Source organism: Bos grunniens, chromosome 22, assembly GCF_055505025.1.
Source record: "Bos grunniens cultivar Pamir isolate PY7600 chromosome 22, Bosgru_T2T1.0, whole genome shotgun sequence".
Lineage (NCBI taxonomy): Eukaryota > Metazoa > Chordata > Mammalia > Artiodactyla > Bovidae > Bos > Bos grunniens.
This window is the reverse complement of record NC_141186.1, coordinates 39,232,804-39,255,268: the sequence shown is the minus strand read 5'-3', so window position 1 is coordinate 39,255,268 and position 22,465 is coordinate 39,232,804. Positions and strand designations below refer to the sequence as shown.

Sequence of the window (22,465 nt, the reverse complement as noted above, 5' to 3'; positions counted from 1 at the left end):
TATTCTTATGGGATAAAGGATCTTAGACAGCACCCAGAGGGAAATATAGCCTGAAAGCTGAAAGCCTAGGTAGAAGTGGCTTTTGCAGCACATATGGCATGCAAGCTTCCACACTGTGTTGCGGTCCCTCTCCGCTGAGGATGGGGTTTCACCCTAAAGTGGGTACAGTAGAGCTTCCTGGGGTCTCCCACCTTTAGGTCTAGATTTGCTGGTACAGGCGGAACTCCAGCTTGATGACAAAATCCTCACATTCAGGAAGAGACTGGGTTGAATTTTCATTAAAAAGTCTGCCTGATTAGCTATGCAACTCCCATCATTGTTAGTGGACAAGCCGTGACTAATAAGTTACTTTCTACTAGGGGGTCACAACTGCAATTTCTGTCTTGAGTACTGCTGTGGTAGCAAGCAGGAAATAACGACTGTATTACTGTTACATGCGTGGTGCATGAATGTGGGATGCAGAGCCCTAACTGGATGGGAATTTGGGGGCACATATTTGAAGACTGCAGTTTTTTTTCTGAAAGATATCATGGTTAGGAGTCTACTTTGCATTGGAAAGAAAGGACTTTGATCTAGGACTGATCACTTCCCTGGCTTCTGAATTTACTGAAGTCAATGTACCTCTCAGTGATTCAACTTCTTTGTCTGTAAAAACCCACCTCACAAGGAAGTTATGAGAGTTACACAAATGATTACATTAAGTTCCTAGAACTGTACCCTGGTACATAGATGAGTGAGTGAGTGAAGTCGCTCAGTCGTGTCCTACTCTCTGTGACCCCATGGACTGTAGCCCACCAGGCTCCTCCATCCATGGGATTCTCGAGGCAAGAATACTGGAGTGGGTTGCCATTTCCTTCTCCATGGTACCCCATCAATATTGGCTTTCATCAGCCTCAATAGCTATAAAGTGGGGATCATTAGGTATCTACTTTCTAGGGCTGCGAAGAGGACTTACAAGAAATAACACTTTTAATGAGATGATGTGGTTACCATCAATGAACAGTCAAGAGATATACCTAAAAGAAAGACTAAATAAACTTTATCATTATTATTAAACCTGTCAATTATTGGGACTCTTCCTCCCTGTTTGTACCTAGAAAGCAATCCTCTTCCCTCCCTTCACAAGTCCTCTTTGGGACTGACTCATAAAAGCAGCTTTCAGAATGCATTTTGGGCTGATAAACATTTCAGCCCCATCTTCCTAAGGCATGGGGTATGACAGGAGGAGCACTGTATTTGGAGTTGGGGAAGTTATTAGCAATACTGGATAACTCACTCTTTCTACACCTTCATGACTGGACAGCGTCACTTAGGGTTAAGCAGGGTAAAACCAGAGCCCTGAAAGATGTTGACCCAGAGAATTACATTTGGTTTAAAATGCTCAGTAAGGCAGAAAATAGACCTAAGACATTTTAGAGAGTCTATCCAAAGTAGGGGTTGAAAGAGAAACGGTTTTCTAATAAATCTTCAAAATAACTGAAAAGCTGAAAAGCCAAATGGACCAAAACAATCCATTCCTCATTAAATTAACCAGAATACTATATATACTTCTGAACAAAAAAATAAGGTGACAGTTGCAAAAATCCATAGTGAGACATTTAAAGGATTTAATTACTATTTTTGAGTTAGAATTGGAAATTACAAAATCCTTTAAAAAAATCTTTGACAAGGTCCATGAGACAGGCTAGGGATTCATCAATACCTATTCAACACACAGTTACTGAGAGTTCATGGATGCTATGGTGAGTAAAAGAGATAACACTGCTGCTCTCAGTGTGGTGGTGGTGGAGGGTGGCAGCGGTGGGAAAGCCACAAGTTTCAAGAGATGGGGTCCCTGGGACTTGGGGGTCTTGGGCAAGCTCTTTTTGGACCTTAGGTTCCTATCTTAAAAATGGAAATAATAGTACCTTCTCCTATCTCTTTGTATGCTTGCTATATATATAAAAATAGAAAGGTTATAAAGTAGTTTTGTTGGCCACAAGATGGAAAGGTTATTACTAGAAATAATAGAACTAAACATGTCTTTTTGACTAAATCAGGACTTATCAACCTTACCAGTGTTGAAATTCGGGGCCAGATAACTCTGCTGTGGGGACTGTCCTGGGCAGCGTCATGCTGACCATCTACCATCAGATCTTAATAGCACTCCTCCCCCGACCCCAGAGCTGTGACTGTCAAAAACGTCTCCAAATCGTTTCCAAATAAACTTTGGGTGGGCAAAATGATCCACAGTGCAGAAAATACTGCTCTAAGCCAGTGATTCATGATCGGGCTGAACCCTTGGATTTGTTTAAAAAAACAGATGCTTGAGCTTTATCTTACACCGACTGACTCAGAATCTGTGGCATACAGCTGGAATGAATACATTAAAAAAAAATATATATATATATATATATAAAACTTCCAAATTCTAAAGCCCCGTCTAAATATGATTCAAAAAATCAGATAATTAACAGAGGGGTATCCTATATATCTGACCAACAGTCCTTAAAATTTCATGTGATTCAAAGAGGAGCCTAACATGACACACAACTGCATATAATGAGATATGATCAACAGGATCCTGGAACAGAAAAAGGACTTTAGGTAAAGCTAAAAACGTATGAGAGAACTGTGGCTCACAAAAATATGTAAGTAATTCTTATGTACACCCCTGGTTAACAAGCACATAGTAATGACAAAACAGTACCTATTAATGTAAAAAGAATTTAGCCCTTAAGATGATGGAGCAGCTGATGCCTACGTGGCAAATATCCAGAAGCCTAGACTGGAGTCATCATAACCTGGGTGAAGCTATCACTTAAGTTCTGAAAGGACATCTCCAAACAGAAGTCCTGCCAAGGCTGATGAAGCTACGGTGGTGGTGAGTCAGGGATGCTCCCAGAAGAAGCAATACTGTCTCTCTGTATAGCGCCTGACCACAGAATCCTATCTCTTTCTCTTCCCCGAACCCAACCTGCCCAAGCTGGCTCCTCTGGGGTACTAATCTCTGAGGCTCCCTCCTACATGACTTTGCTCTAGTTTAAAGCAGATTTTCTTAAGGGAACCCTCCTACACTGTTGGTGGGAATGTAAACTGGTACAGCCACTATGGAAAACAGTTGGAGATTCCTTAAAAAACTAAAAGTAGAGCTATCATATGATCCAGAAATGCCACTTCTGGGAATATATCTGGAGAAAACTCTGATTTGAAAAGATACATGCACCCCAATGTTCGTAGCAGTATTCTTCACAATAGCCAGGACATGGAAGCAACCTAAGAGTCTATCGACAGATGAAGGGATAAAGAAGATGTGGGGTGTGTGTGTGTGTGTGTGTGTGTATGAAAATTACTCATCCATAAAAAAGAATGAAATCATACAATATCATGGATGTGTGTGTATGAATATTACTCATCCATAAAAAAGAATGAAATCATACAATATCATGGATTAGATGGACCTAGAGATTCTCATACTAAGTGAAGTAGGTCAGAGAAACATATGTATTATATGGTATTACTTATGTGTGGAGTCTAAAATATGATACAAATGAACTTAGATAATATAAGCAGACTCAGAGACATAGAAAACAAACTTTTGGTTACCAAAGGGGAAATGGAGTGGGGGAGGGATAAATTAGGATTTGGGGATTAGCAGATACAAACTACTATATATAAAATAGATGAACACAATCCTACTTATAGCACTGGGAATTATATTCAATATTTTACAATACACCAGAATGGAAAAGAATCTGAAAATTCTCTCTTTATATAACTCCATCACTTTGCTGACACAGAAAACTGACATAATATTGTAAATCAACTATACTTCAATTAGAAAAAAATTTTCTTCTTTAGAGATCCTGTAGCACAACTGGGTTCTTTGTTACTTACTATTCTATTCTATGACTATTTCATCTCTGGTTTTTCAAATTCCTGTTGACAAGGAATGTATCATTACTTTTCGTTGTTGCAAAGCTTGTTTTAGCGTTAGGCAAGACTTCCTGTTGGTCTTCATGGTACTACCACTATTGATGGAGACAGCAACAAGAAGGGGCATCTGTAGAGTGATTCTAATGCGCCAAGCATCATATGGTTTACTCATTGCCTCATTTAGTTGTTCTAAGCCAAAGAGGTAGATACTGTTTTTATCCCTATTTTTAGAGGGGGAAATCGAGGTTACTCAAAGTCACACAACAGGTAAGCAGTCGTAGACCCAAAAACTGACCTTGGGGCTATCTTACTACAAAGCCTATGCTCTTCGTGTCTGCTTGACATAAAGAAGTTAGTTCCTTAAAAACTTGAAAGGACACTTTTTAGTAAAAGGAAGGTGTGGTGATTCATTTAACTGACAAGATTGGAGGTTTACTGAAGTACTGAAGTTTCATGGGAACCACTCATGGATAAGTGTTAAGTTCAAGATGAGAAAGGCAGGTGTTAAAGATTCTTTGGTTTTTATTTTTGAGACCCTAAAAAGATGTCTTTGGATGAAGCTTGTCAAAAGGATTTTGGAGACTAGTTTCTGATAAATCTCTGAAGTTGAGTATTCTTTAGAGACAGAAATCGGAATCCCTTGGTGAGAAAATGATCTGAAGATAATTGGATGATTTTTTTACCACCATTTAAAGTTAAACAGCCCATATCATTACAGACAAAGGATTTTTAAATTATCGACATTTTGAGCTAGATAATTCCTTGTTGTGGGGCTGTCCACTGCAGCCTTCCTGGTTTCTACTCACTAGATGCTAACAGCACCTTTCTATCTCTGACAACTGGAAATGTCTCCAGTCATTGTTGAATGGTTTCTGGGAGGTGAAACCACCTCTGGGTGAAAAAAACACTGGTCTAGTACTCCCCAAATCGGTGAGGTACCTGATAGCTGGGTCTCTTCTCTTTAACAGAATGGATCCCTAGGCCAAACAATGAACTTTTTGAATAAAAGGAGGTGATAGTTCTCTTCCTTAAAAAAGGTGTAAAACAGGCTCAAGGATGTATTGTATAACATGGAGAAAACAACCAATGTTTTGTAATAAATGTAAATGGAAAGTAACCTTTAAAAATTGTAGAAAAAAAAATTTTTTAAGCCAAATGGGGGAGAAAAACCCTACTGACTTAGAGAATTGTACTGGAAAACTCATGAATTTAACTTGGTTTACATATTATTTGTTCTTTGCAAAAAAAATTTTTTTACACAAAATATGATAGGCTCTTTTATATTCTGGATGGCATGAAGGTCTGGTAATTAATAATAACCCCATCCTGGGCAAGACCTGGAGATTTGTTGGTATAATGGGCATTAATTAGTCCAGGGATGGTTAGGGTGAAAAATTCTGCCAAAGGCAGTCAAGGTGACCCAATGTGGCAAGCAGCACAATCATTATAAGCCTTCTGATACAGGAATATTCATACTGGTGGCAAATTGCTAGACTCCATTAACTGGATTTTTAGTCAACTCAGCAGGAGTTTAACAGAACAGGAGGCTGTTAACTGTTCTCTTCTGAACTGGGAATTTAGGATGAATGAAATATTCAAGTTGAGCCTTCTTTTCAGGTTTTTGGACACGCAAAAATAACCTGTAGCCACCTAGTAGAAGCAAAAAAAAAAATTTTTTTTTTAACCAAGGTCCTGATGAAATTATAAAAAGCAAAGCAATTGAGGGAGGTCAAAGCGGGAATCTGTACTGCTGACCTAACTTGCTGCTCTGGATCTCTCCCCTGGTTTTGAGTGACTCCTCCTGGGAGACTGGTGAGGGAGGTGGGGAGTCCTGGATGTCTCACAAGCTTGTCCTATCACTGCACGAAGCCCCCCAGATATAATCCACTTCCAAGACAGGCAGAGCCTCCATGTCACGTCTGGGGTTGACAAGTGTGGACTCTTTGTTGCTGATGCTACACATACTTCTCAAATGTGTGCGACGGTGGTGGCAGAGGGGCACACGACACTGGAGACGTAAGGCTCCCTTGTTTACGTGGAGCATTAACCTCTGGATCAGCCAGATCAGTGGTTCTCAAACAGGAGTGATTTTGGTATCCCCCCTGCTCCCAGGGTACTTCTGGAAATGTCTAGAGGTTGGGTCATTACAGTTGAGAAGGGGTTGCCCCTGGCATCTGGGGGGTAGAAGCCAGGGAGGCTGCTCAGCATCCTTCAGTACACAGGCCAGCACACCCACAACCAAGAACTATCTGGCTTGAAAAGTCAGTAGTGCCGAAAGTGAGAACCTCTGCTCTCTAAGGACCTCTTACAAGCTACAAATCATACAATAAAATCATTTCATTGGTTACCATCAAGACTTCTGAAAAACGAAAAAGAAGATATCACACTGCACCCCACAGAGGGTGAAAACTGTTTCATAAACTTTTGTTGTTGTGTGTGTATGCATAAATACATACTGGGTTGTAATATAAAATGTGCTTCCTATTGTGAGTGATAGGCACATAAGACAGTCACTGATCTTACCCGGTACTTCTCAAATGTTAAATCAACAGAGGATCTTGTTAAAATGTAGATTCAGATCCGATTCAACTGGGGTTGGGCTGCAATTCTGTACTCCCAGAGGAGACAGATGCTGATGGTCCATAGAACCACACTTTGAATAATAAGAACCTAGATGATATTTAAAACCCATTCATTAAAAAATTTTAGGGCAAGCGATTATGACTTACACATCAAGAGACAGTGAAATTTTATGATAGTAACCTCTACAGAGCACTGCAAGAAGGGAAGTATTTGGGGATTTAGTACATCTCGTATCTTGAAACTCAATGTGATAATATTTGTTCCACAATATGTGCCTTGGCTACTGTGTGTGTGCCTGTATGTATGGTGTGTGTGTGTGTGCGTGCATGTACACGTGTGAGTCTGTCACTTACTGCCTTCATGCCGTAAGTCTGCCATAAGAAAAAAACAAACCTTTTCTAAGACACAAAAGAAATTGTGTGGGTCATGTTAGCAAGGATACTGTGACCTTAATGTAACAGAGCAATCAGCTTGGCTTCTTAGAATGACTATTGGAACATTCTCCACTGGAAAAGAAAACAAATTGACTGTATTCACCAAATGTCTCTTGGAACACAGAAAGCTGTTCTGATAAAGATACTTAGCAAAACTCTTTGGTAGGCGCAAGCTCCAGAAAAAATCCAAGACTGGTTTTATGTCAGGTTTGCCTGAAAGTAAACGAACTCTATTTCTATGAATGGCTTCAGAGACAACATCTAGATCAGAAAGAACTACTTGAAGACATGGCCCTGAAATATAAATCTGTAAGAATAATGCTAACAAAAAATAAATACTTCCTTTTGGATAGTAACAGCCCATTTGATACAATTAATCCAAATAATCCAAATCTATTAATGCCTCCTTATCTTTTCTGCATGCACTACTGTTGAAACCTCAGGCATGGAAAGAAGCCTGTGGAACAGACATGTGTTTCTATACCTAAGATTCGAAATGCAAAATAACTGCTATCTTTTACTAGTTATTTTGAAGGATATGTATTTGAAAATAAGATTCACTGCCATAGGGCATCAGAGGCATGAAAACATTCTTCTTTCCATCCCCTCCCATTCTAGTAGAGCTTGCTTTCCATCAGGTCAAAGATCACCATTATTCATGCCTTACTCTTTGGGCTTAATATCTGAATAAAACTGCCAATATTCCAACAAGGGCAGAACTAAGTTTTCTTCACCTTAACAGTGGAGCAAATAGCACATCTGCTAAAAGCAGATTTACATGATGGGAACCAGGGAAGTCATGAAGACACTGGGTCTTTAAGGAGCACTGGATAAAAGTCATGAAAGTGAACTGTTTTCTAATTCCAGCTTGCAATGGTCCCAAGTCTGAGGTTCACTGCAAGAACTCAAACCCTAATCATATGTGTGTGTGTGTTTGTATTTTATATTCCTTATAATGTTACAAATCAAGGTAGATGGACAGGTTTTCCACTTTTCAATTCCCTCTGACTCTGTGTTCTGTTTCCACATTCTACTTGGGAAATGATACTTGGCCCAGGACATGCCTGAACTGCCAGAGTTTACTTTGGGATTCATGATCAGGTGGAAAAAAAAAATTAGTAATCTTTCCTTTCCTATATTTCCTGATTCATTTTGGATCTGTTTTCCTGTTCAAGTATATATAATCACACAGATTCTCAAGGATACCCTAGGAGCCTGGAGAAAACACTCTTTAGCCTCATCACTGAGGATGATGAGGTTGAGGTCATAGTTCAATTAAAGCTGGATCTGAGGAGTATTGAAAAGCTCAGCTTCAGACTGATTTGAAGGGCTTAATTTCAGATTGATAACCTCAGAGAAAATCCTAGCAGAATTAACAAAGAACCCTTACAAACGATGTGAGGTGGGGAGTGGGGGAGGCCAGTCTAAGTACCCAGTCCAAGATTTCACCAAAGCAGTTACAGTGAGATGAGGAACACTGAACTGGGACCTCAGATTTCCTTCTTCAGCTCAGATACCTGTGCCTTAGTGCAGGAAATAAAATCACCATAGCTCTTCATGTGGGCAACTTGTTCCTGACCTCTGTGAAGTCCTTGCGGTTTAGCTTTTTCTTTATTTTAAAACTAGCTTCAGAAATTTTCCTTACATACAGAGAACAGCTTTAAAAAAAAAAAAAAAAAACCCTGGTTGAATTATGCTGAGTTACTAATTATGTCCAAAAGAGCTACTTGGTTGAATTCAGCTAGATATATATTTTTTTCTCCTTAAATTAGTTCTATGTTTAGATAGTAATAAACTCCTCCAGTCTGCAGAACAATTGGCACGACGGTCCCTTTAAGTCAGGATCATGAAAAAAGGGCCAGCACTGGTAAAAAAGAAATTGAACGTGCATCTCCACCAGAAACAACGTGTGGCCCTGAATCACAGCCTGGGTTGCACACACCAACTATAAAGAATATTTTGGGGACAAGTGGGAAATTCTGAATATGGACAGTGAATTAGATGAACTCTTACTGACACTGAAAATCAAGACCACCAACTTAAAAATAGCAATTTTTCCTCACTTACTTTGGTTAAAAGTATATCATATACATAAACAGAAAAAGAATCAAAGAATAAACACTGCCTGCTGGACATGTAACATTTTATTTTTGCTTAGCTGTATTCTCTAAATGTCTAAAATGTACATTCGTTTCCTCTGTAATAATAAAAGGTATAGTCACTCCTTCCTATCCTTCCCTTCCCCAATCAGAAGGTCAATTACAAGTTATTTGCCAACATACTGTCGCTTTGTTTAGGGGGTAGGGCTAGGCCATTTCAGAGTCAATGGAATGAACAGATAGTTCTATGAGATGATGATGATGATAAAAGACTTGTCAAATTTTTAACTATGCCAGTCTATATTCATTATGTTCTTCAGTCCGCAAAACAACTGTTAAGAAGTCAGTTTCTTCATAGGTGAGAAAACTGAGGCTCAGAGAGGTTAACTAGTCAACCCGAAGTTAAATAGCTAAGAAGTGGCAAAAACAGAACCCCTTCTCCTGTCTGGCTTACGTCAAAGCCCCAGCCCTGATCACCATTCTTCTACCTGCTTCAGAACTATGTTACCAAAGGTACCAGGCGACTCTACATCCTGTAATTCTAAGCAAGTTTGGAGTTAATGCCTGCAAGTGACGGCACGATTCTTACAGCACCTTCACACGGATGTGGGGTTTTGTTTAACAAGAAAAAAAGATGCCTGGGAAAAGCCTTTCCCCTTCAGGGATGATGATGATGTGATAATGGTGGTGGTGGCGGCTGACACTTACCAAACGCTTCCTGAGCCTGATGCTGGCAGGAGTGCCCGGTGCTTTACCCTCAAACCACTCCACAAGAAGGTTCTTCTGCTTATTATCATCTCTTACACAGATGAATCAGCTGAAACTCTGAGAGATTAAGTACCTTGTTCATGGTCACCCAGCTTGTGAGGATCAAGGGTGAATTCTGAAGGCTCCAGAAGACAGGCCCAGGCTCACTACCCAAGAACTCCCATGAAGGGGCAGCCAAGCCGGCTTCTTGCTTCTAGCGGAGATAACTCACTGTCTCAATGTCTTGAACGCCATATGCCTTGATTTTCTTTAATCAGCCCTTAGAACCACAACCTATTCTATTAGTGAATCTTGTATGCTTCTCCCCACTTTTGTTCTTTTGGAGGTAACTTCCCTCTGTGGCATAGCTGGCCACACACCTGACAGATATCACCTAAGAACATAATGTTTCTCTTGCTGCCTGGTCTTCTGTACACTTCCTTCCTCCAGCAGAATGGCTCCTACTTTGATTGATACATGTTCACTTAGGTTGTGCTTTTGTAATTTAATCAGGTTATCTGTGGCGTCTTATATAAATAAATACAGCAAATATATTTTAATAGGCAGGGGTTTCAGTTTTCAAATTACCCCTTTAAAGGGACATATTCACACTCAATTACTGGGCTGACACATAAAGTGGACAAATACATGATTTGATAATGGAACAGCAAATTAAAATCCGTGAAAGGCAGAGAATACGGGGCGGCGGCCCCAAACGAACCTGACTGCGCTGCCTGATTAAGTACTTAGGAGGCGGTGTGGTGAGGGGGCCCTTTCCTGATCTGATAACTGCCACGGAGAAGCCAAATGCAGAGTCAATCTGCAAATACTTAATCCTCCAGAAGGCAGATTAAGTGTATAATTGACCTATATAATCCACGTATCATCTCCCGTCCAGTGTTCCCTAGGCCTGGTTCACGGTGACACGGGGGCCCGAGGAAGGCAGTGTGCATGCAGCGTTACCCCCAATGTGGATGCCATCCAAGTCTGAGATGGCTTTTTAATCACTCATCTCCGAGCCTGTGAGGTTTAAGCAGATGAATTCACCCTAAGCACATCTCTTTTAATCCCGATTTTCTTCTCAGTCTGTGTCTTCAAGAAGTACAAGGAGGAAAGAAAATAAATTAATTTTTGTTTAGACCTTGAAATCTTAGGTGCTTCTCTTGATGATCTGATCTCTAATTTCCAAAACCATGTTTTTGTTTCGGGGCAAATGGTGAATTAATCACCAGAGGAGGTGGGGGGAGGCTATCTGCATGAATAATGGACACTCAAGCTTTAAATCTCTGTCTTCGAGTTATTTCTTGGCTGTGCTTTCCTTTTCAAGCTGCTGCTTCAGGAATATGGAGATTATTCATCTCCATGTTTTATATTTTCTTTAAAAGTCAGCAATAATTTTCAAAGAGGCCAAGCTCTCACTTGAGTCTGATAGTAATCAATTCTCTTTTCAGAATTCAGCATCTTCAATATAATTTAGATTCCCTATGATTGTACATATCAGCATATTTGCTTGCTCTAAACCTCTGCATCTTCCCCCACCTCCCAAATATTATAAACTGTTATTTTGAGCAATTAGAACTGGTTCACAATGGATCACTATTTTTTTAGCAAAAAAAAAAAAAAATTACAAACATGCAGATGAAAAAATGTATAGCTACATATCTGAAACACCAAGAAAAACAGTTTGAGGATTCTTCTCCTGTCAGCACTTAATTTTGAACCGATTAGTGTTTTTTTGTGTGTGTGTGTGTGCATGACTAAAAAGGTTGTTAGCATTTTATAGGAGGACTATATGAATCAGTGATTAATAAACAGGGAAACTTCCACTGCATTGAAAAGACTTGGTGAGACAATATTATGCTTGACTGTATTTCTTCAATCAACCTAGAAAATGCCTGTTTAAAAAAAAAATTTTGGCGAAGATGAATTTGGAAAGCTGTTCTTAAGTTACATAATAAAATAGATAAAAATGCAGAACATTAAATATAGAGCCCCAAATGCTATGCCGATAATCTCCCACAAACACCCAATTCCAGCCAGAAGTACAATGACGAGGAAAAGAAAAACCCCAGCTCAGACAGAGACAGAGAGAGAGAACGCGGAGATCGGTGCTTGGGTAAAACGGAAGATGCACTCGTTAAATGACTGGGTATTAGTCTAAACATTCTCAGGAACAGATACACACTAAAGCCATCCAGACTCTTCCACAAGGTACCCTCAGAGACGAAAAAAAAAAAAAAGAATGAAAATAATCCTGAATAATAAGAACTTAAAGGACTTCCCAGGTAAATCAAACTGAGACTTTGAAACACCGTTAAAAATACAACAGGAACTCTGAGAACACTCCTTGGAATGACAGATGCCAGCAGGAACTAAAAAACAGAGAATGACACAATAATCAAAATCAACAACCTCCAAACAGCAAACAATCTCGGAGATACATATTTTCCTCATTCAAAATGTTAATGTTCTATTATTCATTTTTGCCATTTATCAAAATGCAACAATTTGGAAGAGACACCTCTCAGATCAACAAGTTTTTCTCAGTAGCTTTCTGCCAATTGTTTAGAAACCCGCCCCAGGACCACTATCATTAAGAATGAAGTTGAAAGGGTAAGTCCACTGTAGCAAGAAATGGAGGTTTTACAGACACCCTTTTTGCCTCAATATTCCGATTCCCTTGTGTAGCTTAGTAGACAATGAGGGCCTTCCAGAGCATATATGTAAAGAAATAAACATCCTACTTGAGGAAACAGAAGCCGAAGATAATCAAACATGTTGGTAATCTGATGTTTTGCTGCTAGATTATAGAAAAACAGTAAGTACTGAATTAAATTACTGGGGCTGCATGGTAATGAAGCTTCTTGAGAAGCTCTGGGTTTTATCGAATGACAAATGTTTTAAAATCATGACAGATTCAAGAACTTTTCCTGCACGACATCAGTTAGGTTGCCTAGCACCAATATTCTGTAAATTAGGGGAGCAGGTTATTTGGGAAGTAAGGAAGTAAATGGCACAGAAATTTGCTATCTTGAAATAAAACTGCTGAAAAATTTTTTTCCACAGGGGTGGGAGTGATGTTCAGTGAATGATTGTAATGGTTAAGTTTTAAACTCTGATATTCAGGGAAGTGCAATTAAGATTCCTTTGGAAAAACAGAATTAGGACAACGGGAGATTAAATTGTGGGGATTTTGATAATATTACTGATGCCATTTTGTGCTGGTCAGTTTGTAATTCCACAAGGGATTTGACATACTTGTGAATTTTTGAATAACTCTAAACATAATTTGCATCCCAAGAAACATACTCTGTGTATTGTTTCTTTTCATTATTAATTCACACCAATGACCAGAGGGCTTGAATTTGCCTCTGTTCTTCAACAGTTGGGCAAGTCCAGTTTACCATCTGTGCTGGCCAAAGCTACAACCGTACTTTTAAAATCAAGATCCAGTTGTACTTTCCCTTTAAAAAAGCCCCAGAAAAGGACAATCTGCCTTGCTGCCTTTGACAAAGCCACCTTAAAAACATTTTTTCCCCACCGTGCACGATTTCTAATTAAAAAAAAAAAATCAGGAGGAAAAAGTGGGTTATTTGTCAATGAAATAATAGGCTAAACTGTGGATTCAACATGAAATTCAGTACTAGATATCTGAAAGTTTTGGAGAGCACTGGGTTATTCACACACACACTCACACAGAAACACGCACACGAGAGCCACACAAAACTGAGAATTAGAAGATACTGATCAAAGAAAAGAAAAAAAAGGCAACCTAGGCATTGAAAAGAACAACCCCACAGGCTTCCTGAACATTTGTGGCTTGGAATTTCATTCAGCGGAGATGGGCAGAGAGTCCACACTCCAAAACGCAGACCCAAGGGTGCTGCCTGACTGTTTTCAATGCCTATTGGCTGGGTGATCGGGCCCCAGACACTCCGGGCTTGGTACTTTCATAAAGGCACGCATGCAGAGAAGGGAGAGGACCCGCCAGTGAGCTTTATGCATGTATGAGGCATTCTCAGTGGATGTGGGCCATGCTAGAAGATGTACACAGGAAGATTATTTGATTCTAATTCATGCCACTTGATACAATGTGATAAAACATTTGACATGAGAGATAAGTTCCATTTTAATCTGAGAGAGGACGGGTGGGAATTAAAAAGTAAGAAGGGTTTTCTCGAAAAAGGTGATGCAGAGGAAAGAGCGATATTGAACACAGAAAGGGGATGATTAGAAATGAGAAAAAAAAAAAAAAGACAGGAGCCTTTTCAACACACGAGGAAAGCAAATGAGCTGGAAGACAAAGCGCAGAAAAGTCAGGAGCTGCAGATTCTTAAGCGGTGCCAACAATGAGCTCACTTAGCCATGGAACAAAAACACGCACACACACACACACACACAAACTCGATGTAAATTGCTGAACACAATCGCAGAAAAAATACAGAAACACGGATTCCATAGTAGACCAAAACATTAATGTTCGAGCTGGCACTCAAAATACGGAAACCTGGACAGGAGGAGCTCACGCTTCACAAGACAGGAGCAGGCTGTACAATTAGAGCCACACGGAGACAAGTACGCCGGCTTCCATGCACTCTGGCCGGGTCTACACTGGCAAATTCGGTGGGAACTTGAAACAAAATATCTGGCTAAATCAGGCAGCCCCATCTGCTTTGGCCTGAAAGAGGCAGAAAATTTGAGACCGAAGCAGATTCCTTTTTATTTTTTGCTTTTGACCTCAGTAGTTTGCTTTGAGAGTGCAGATGTAGTCACAGTGGAAGTAAGTTTACTTGATAACTAGTACCCCTCAGAAATGTGTTCTCTGAACTTCAAGCCAGGTCTGGCAGCCTGATGTAACTGCTCTTTATACCCCTGCTTCTTTTTCCAAATTTTTAAGTGGGTGGGGTGGGAGAGGTGGGGAAGGGACACCCCGGTTTAGAACAGCAAAAGAACAAGTAACTAACATTAAGTGTTTGCCAAAACCCAGGGTTAGCTAAAGATTTCTAGTCTTCCAGAAACGCAATCATCTTTGAAGTGATAACGATGCTACGTTTCCTGCAACAGCTGCATGCCACAGCTGTGAACCACCCTCAGGAGAGGGGCCAGTCGCAGTCTCCCAGACGGCAGGGAGCATCTCCCTAAAGCAGGGCTGGGTTGCAAGAAGGGGAACCATGACCCAGGAAGGTCTTTGCCAGTTAGAGGAAGCTGCCACCTCACAAGCTTCGTGCAGGGAGGAGCCGGCTTGTGTGAGGCTGTGTGCCGCGCTATGTATCACACAGGTGGGGACTGAGACACGGCCACGCGAGGGAGGGTTGGGGACAGACACAGGACAGATAAGAGCCTAAGGCGGAGGGGAAGGAAAAGATTAAGTTTGCATCAGGACCAATCCATTTTCTCAAAATGTGACTTATCCTCCTGTCTCTTTATTTTGTCACATTTTGGAGGGTCTCCTCCTTGGCCTTCAAGGAGGAGAAGGCATTTACTTACATCAAATAACCTTTCTATATACATCTCCTCATTGACCTTATCACGAAGGACATCCTGAGAGTGGCGGACGAAAGTCACGTACGCATCGGCCACGTCCATCCCAGGTTTCTGCAAAGAAACAGGAGAACGTGAACATGGAATTCTCAGACAGTGGCTCTATCTCGACTACCCCTGCATACTCTGCCCACTTCACCCTGCCTGGACCCCCAGCACTTCCCCTGGAGTTTGAAGCTCTCCCCTAGAGCCGGGAGCTGTCTAGAGCACACGGTATCCAGAGGCTCCACCATAAACAGCATCACTATCCACAGCCTGGACAGAAATTCCAGGAACTGAAACTGATATTAAAATCTCCAGCTCTTTCTAGAAATTCAACCTGGCAGGTTGAATGAGATTGCAGGGTCGTACAGGTTTTTTTTCCCCCTATTTTTAATTTTTTTTTTCTGGCAAATATACTCTAATGGATAAATCTTCACCAGATAACCCAGAGATATTCTCTGGTTTTTCTTTTGGTTGAAAGCTCCATCAAAAAATACTCAAAAATACTCTATCTTCCACTGTCTGTCCTTAAATAATATTAGAAAAATGACAGCTTTCCCTGATCCCCTCAATTTAAAACACTGAGGATATGACAAGTAAAAAAATTCTATTTCAATCTATACCACCTCCTACCCAAGTCATATTGTGGGGGTAGTTTAACCTGAGTATATAGTGAGTATTTCCTTATTACTTTACTCAAAGGAGACATTCAACCAATTGTCTTTGCTTCCTGGTATAGCTTTAGAGTCCAAGGATTCAAAAAGATGGGGAGGGGGAAGGATTAGACTTTTAAATAAATTAGACGTTCTGGAAAGGTAAGCAGGTGGTCTCATTCAGTGGTTACAAAATCATTTATGGTAAGAAAAACTAAACTAAGAATGCATACTGCTTGAGATGTCACAATCAAAGTTATCTCCAAAGAAACCTATTAAAACACTGTAATATGGGTCATTAGGAGAGCTGCCACAAACCCCTTAAATTTCCACAGTCGATATGCATGTTTGCTAATAACTAAAAAGAGTAGTTTTCATTACTGTGACTTTACCTTAGATCACAAAGTATCATTTCTCTACCAGACGTGACTGTCAGGCACTGCAAATTGAAGTTAGTTAACACTTCTGTGTAATTTCCAGGGTGAAAATGAGGAAGGTTTGGAAACAGTAGGACTGTATTTTTTTTTTTTTTATTTCCTGATACAAAGCAAACAATTATCAAGCAAAGGGCCAATGCCTGGCCCCTGGGATGCTAGTAACATTTCTTAACACCTGCTGAAACAATGACAAGGTATTAATTTGAAAAACAATGAGGACAACTCAAAGCCGCAGTAGTCAACTGCTACACTTTCAAGCAGTTTTCAGTGAATGGATTGAGCAGGTTGTGTGATGGTCCTATAAATTGTTGCAGTTTTATGATACGAAACCATAGAGGTTCTCCAATGAGATGGAAGTGATAGCTATCAGTTCTAAGCTGGCAACTCTCTCCTCCACTCCCTTTGGCAGCCGCACATCACAGGGCGTCCTCAGCGGGGATGGGGACCCCTTCCTGGGGCACTTGAGAAACTTATTATTGTTTCCATTTCTTCCCTGGTGATATTTGTGGCAGATGTTGACTTTTCCTGGATGCAGACAGCCATCTTAGAGCTAAGATTCAAAGCCAAATTCAGCAGACCTATTTGTAACCACAACAGCGATCTACAATAACGGTTATTTTCACCCCTCCTTCTCTTTTCACTAAATTGCTGTCCTCAAAGGGGCTTTTCATTTATGCTTTGAAAATGCATATAAAAACTTTGAAAATAAATATTAGTGCAGTTCAGCTCACCCAGGTAGTTAAAAAAACTGAGTTTTTGACTGAGCTTTTATTTTTCTTCATAGCACTCACCAATATCTGACACTGTATAATCTATTTAATTGCTTTTTGTTTTCTCCTATTTAGCACATAAGGTCCATGAATACAGGGACCTTATCTGATCTATTTTTTTTTATTGTATCCTCAGCACAGAAATGATGGCACATGGTATGTGTTCATTAAATATTTCCCAAATGAACAAAACCATGAATGAATAAGTCTCTGTCGCACCTCCTTATTTAACTACTCAGTCACACTACATGTATTTTTATTTGATCCCCTACACAATGGAGCTTTTGAAAGTCATTTCAACTTCTCTGGGCTTTGGTTATAACCATCTGTAAAATGGGATTAATAATAGCTCCCCTACTTACCTTCAAGGATTATTACTATCACCAGCTAAAATAATGAAGTTAAACTGCCTCAAAGGCCATAAATTGCTATTTAAACATGAGCCTTTATGATTCTCGCCCCCGCATCCCCCACAAGATTATATCACTTCATGACCTTACCTACCTTTGGAATCTACTTTGGAACCAAGAAGAAAAAAGTTGCTTCAGAGAAACCAGTCTCAAAAAAAAGAGACCAAGTCTGCATGAAAATGTGTTTTCTCAAAGTCCTCTGGTCCCCACGTTTTTGACCAGCTATTTGTCCAATTCTGACAAGCCTGTTTTCCATCCTTTGGTGGACCAGGAAGGATGATGAGGGGACTTATTTGAAACAGAGGTGCTGACAGACATTATTACCTTTCCTGATACCCTTAGCTCTTGGGAGAAGGCTGCCAAACTGGGGCATCAGACATGTAGACTCAGCATACACTGAGGTTTGGGGCTGTGAAGGGCTACGTCTTGGGAAGTCGTTGGGGGAGCAGGTCACTAAATGGCCACTGGGGATCCCTGGTCACAGGGAAAAGGTACGAGTACTGTCAGTTCCCGTTTAAAAAGGTAGAGAAGGTTGTGCAACACATTCTAAGCAGGTTTTCAACCAAAATGGTTACACTTGTAACTGTTCAGTGACCAACAAGCTAACTTGTAGTTATAGATGAAAAATATTCTTGAACAACTGATGTTATTAGATAAATGAAGCTTCCCTTGCGGCTCAGCTGGTAAAGAATCAGCCTGTGATGCGGGAGACCTGGGTTTGATCCATGGGTTGGGAAGATCCCCTGGAGAAGGGAAAGGCCACCCACTCCAGTGTTCTGGCCTGGAGAATTCCATGGACTACAGTCCACGGTGTTGCAAAGAGCCAGACACAACTGAGCGACTTTCATTTCACTTTAAACCACATGGCTATCTAGTAACATGGGAAAAAATTATAGGATGGTTTTTAATATTTCACAATTGCATTGTTTATTTTAAATGTGCCTTGGACAGACTGACATCATGAGGTGTAGATTTTAAAAAATAATTAAACAAATAATGACTATATAAATCCCCATATAGTTAACTATAAATCCATGTATGGAAGACATAATTTGAAGAAGCCACTTGGTGGCTGGAAGAAATAGGACATTTTAATCATGGCGTGTTCCTCCCAGGATATTTCTCAGCTTGAGGGAAATGAATTCAAATTTCCAGCATCCTAAAGCCAGCCCTAATTAGGAATGCAAATCTGCTCCGTACTGAAGGGTGGAACACTCCACCTAAGACAAAGAGATGTGCTTTGGGGATCGTGCAATGTTCTGAATGACTGGTAACAGCGCTTCCCTCTGTTAGTGTAGATAATTAAGAGACAAACGTCGACGGTAACTAAATACCAGTCCCCACAAGAAACTAAACCAACAAACCGTGTGCCAAAAACCTTACAGGCAACAGAGGTCAGCTCACCGGAACTAGAGACAACTTAAAAGATGATTTTATCTCAGAGTTCTTAAACCTGGCTGCAAATGAGAAGGATATGGGAAGTTTGAAAGATACTAATGCCTAGACGCCACACCCAGAGATTCTGCTTTAAGCTGTCCAGCAACCTCAGAGTGATACTTCTAAAAAAAAACTCCCTATGCTTCCAGTATAGAACAAAGGTCAATCACTGATTTAGCCACTGGATCCCAGAGTTGTGCAGAATACCAGAATCTAGTGGGCAGCTTCTTAGAGATCTCCAGGCTTCACCCCAGAGTGGCTGAGTCAGAATCTCCAGAGGCAAGGGGCTGGGAATCTCTACAGCAAAAACAACCAAAACAAACCAAAAAAACCTTGCCAACTATCACCTCTGCACATTCTGGTTTGGGGACTACTGATTTAATAGGTGATATTTGCTGGTGAGCTGGTAGACTCGCTCTTCAAGACAAAAACAATCAAACAAAACAACCAAGCTTGAAGTGTAGTGCTTGACAGTTTCGTGGTGTAAATACTCCCTCCAAGGCTGAGTTTGAGCTGCCAATGTGCCCTCAACTGAAGGCAGAGTTGGAAGCAAACACACACCATTGACTCTTGGGAGCCAGTGCCGGTGGCTCTACGTATCAAACCGCGAGCACTTGAATGTTCATGTACCCGTCAACTCGTCAGGTGACCACGGCAGCCACTGAACCTCCCTGCGCCTCAGTTTCCTCACTGTGAAACACGATGGTCCTATTACTCCCCTCCTAGGGCTGTTTTGAGAAGTAAATAATTATTGAGAAGTAAACTATTATTTACTCTGGGTGAACAGTGTATATATAGTACATGTGTATCCTGTACTAATGTTTTCTGGAAAATTATTTATTAAAACATTTGCTATAATATTATTGTCTGAGCCACCAGGGATTTGCTGCAAAATACTCTAAGGAACTTATTTTTAAAGTTTAGCTTTGTCCCCAAGGCATACTGATGGGTGAAATCATGGTGAAAGAGCACATTTGACATGCCAATCGTATTTTTTCTGATATTCATTAAAATAATTTCTCAGTTTTCCGAAAAAAGATGTTTGTCTATGCACTAAAGGAAATCATATCCGGCAGATGATGTAGTGTTTAAGAACTTGAAGGCTCAGCTGTGCCTCTTATGAACCGTGGGATCCTCAGCAAGCCAACCTCGCAGGGCCACCGTTACCTCATCTTGAAGGGGGATTGTTGTGCAGGTTAAACGTAAAGTGCTTCAAACAATGCCTCACACACGGAGGTTATTTATAAGGCTTGGTTGCAGTTTTTGTTCCTATGAGATTGTATATTGTGGATGGGAAGTGTACCACATTTGGGGACATACTGCATCACTTTCTCTGTCTCCTTAGGGGGAGGAAACTTGGCTAGCTGATTTTTGTTCCTTTTTGTGTCAACGTAGAAACCAGTTTGTCCTCATCTTGACAATAAATCTGAGCCTGGCTCATAGGAAGTACGTTGAGCCAAGTGACATTACCAAACCTGACTTTTTTTGACCTCTGCCCCCAATAATTTTAACTGCCTAATAATTTCAGTTGATAGAACCAACTGCCAGATCAATTTTTTCCCCCAAACATTTAGGTCCTGCCCACTGGTCACCTGTTTAAATCTCATTGGTGAGATCTCCCCTTTGCTTCGAGGTGAAACAGAAAACAGACTTCAGTTACCAGATCTTTGGGTTGTGGACTATCAACTCCCTTTCTATGACTGCTGAAGCCCAGGCTAGGCCAGGGTGGATGTCAACAATTCATCCCACCTCCTCCCTTGTGCAACAGAGCAGAAATATCGCCCCCACCCTACCCTTCTCCTGCTGCAGAAATAGCTAGAGAGTGTCCCATGTATGCGCCATGTAATCTGCACAGTGAATCTGTGACGTGCGTTTTTAATCCCTATTTTAAGGATGGAGAACCAGGCTCAGAAAACTTGAGTAGTCTGTTCCCTGTAGACTGGAAGTTTCTACTCTGGGGCTTTTGTGAAAAAACATTACTTCTCTCCTAGCTCCAGGTATGTGAGCTTTTTCTCTTCTCCATTATAAGGACTATCTACGTGAAGGAGTCGGGGGTCCCCCAGTGAGAAGTATTATATAAATTCAAAGCATAATTATTGATTGTACATTCTTTCATTAAACAAACAAAATATATGCTAATGTTAAACTCCCTCCAATTTTCCATTTTGCCATCCTTTGAGAAATAAGCCAATAAACCATTACACACTGAGCTTCCTGGGGAAATGAATTTAAATGTTAATATAAATCCTTTTAGAAAAAAACAAATTTTAACAAATAAGTATTTGAACAAGGAGGGTACTTAACCACGTTCAGAATGAGAAACGCTCAGTACAAGGCCCTTGGTGGCTGTTGAGATAAGCTCTTTAAATTTAATATTTTATAATAGACTCACACCTCTTTTGTTAGAAATGGAGAAACAGAATCATTTTCTTTTCCCCTTTATTGGAATATATTTAAATCTCTCCAATTTTACTTTGCTAATAGGCAGGCCCAAGTCGCTCTATAAATGTATCCTGATTTATCACAGGTAATCCCACACTCTAGCATTCATGTGTAGTACTTAACCTCAATTTAAATGTAAATTTTGGGCAACTTTGAGTGCTTTATCTGTGAACTTGGAGAGCTCTCTTCATTAATGAGGTCTGGACTAATTATAAGCACTTTTGTAAGGTTTCTTTAAAACAATTGCAGAATTGACCCCAAAATGAACAAATTCTGAATTTGTTTTTAAAAAATGCTGGCATGTTTGTGCAAATTTCTAGCTCACCGCCCTACTCCCAAGGTGTGCACACAGGAGGAGAGGGGAGCCGGATGATAACAGAATGAAATATGCCAGAGAAACTAATGGAGATGGAAACAAAAGTGAACCGGGGTCACCCTCAAATACAATCTCTTTTTCCTGCTGAAAGAAACCATACCTTCTTCTCATCTCAAAACAATTTTACCAGGAAATATTCTTGCCTTCCTTTCTTCTGGTGATTCAAGTCAGGACTATACAATTTAGTGGCAACTAATGAAAAGGCACCATCAAAATTCTCATGAAAGCCAACCCCTCCCCCCATGAAAAACAGTTTTCAAATACTCACAGGCACATCCACGTATTTGGAAGCTGCCTTCACCTAAGGAGGAAAGGAGAGGATGGAAGTGAGGCTGGTGTTTATGTTTAGTTGTTCACAGCTCGATGCTGTATCACCATCAGAGTTAAAACAATCTGCTGGCAGACAGAGCTGACCAGGAAACACAAGAAAGGTACTAAAACAATAAAATCTGTTTGCTATTTTTTTCTCCAAGAGAGACCCACTGTTTTGGAGAGAAAAAGAGCGAGAGAGAGGGAGGGAGAGAAAAAGAGAAAGACAGCAAAGTTTTACTGACACACTGGACCTAGTGTGGGAGTTCTGCATTTTCCTCCCTCCCCTTTAAAAAACAATTATTATTTTGATGCGGACCATTTTTAAAG

The 22,465-nt window shown here is 40.4% G+C and overlaps 1 protein-coding gene across 15 annotated transcripts in view; it reads right to left on the bottom strand.

The window, feature by feature from the left end:
* CADPS (calcium dependent secretion activator) overlaps positions 1-22,465 on the bottom strand; it is a 471,095-nt gene that overhangs the window by 23,024 nt on the left and 425,606 nt on the right. For all 15 annotated transcript variants that reach the window (XM_086367063.1, XM_086367067.1, XM_086367064.1 and 12 more), the window contains 2 exons: positions 22,095-22,127; positions 15,266-15,373 (listed from right to left, as the gene is read on the bottom strand). In XM_086367063.1, coding sequence (XP_086223189.1) covers positions 15,266-15,373; positions 22,095-22,127 — 141 coding nt within the window. The remainder of the gene's footprint in view (positions 1-15,265; positions 15,374-22,094; positions 22,128-22,465) is intronic.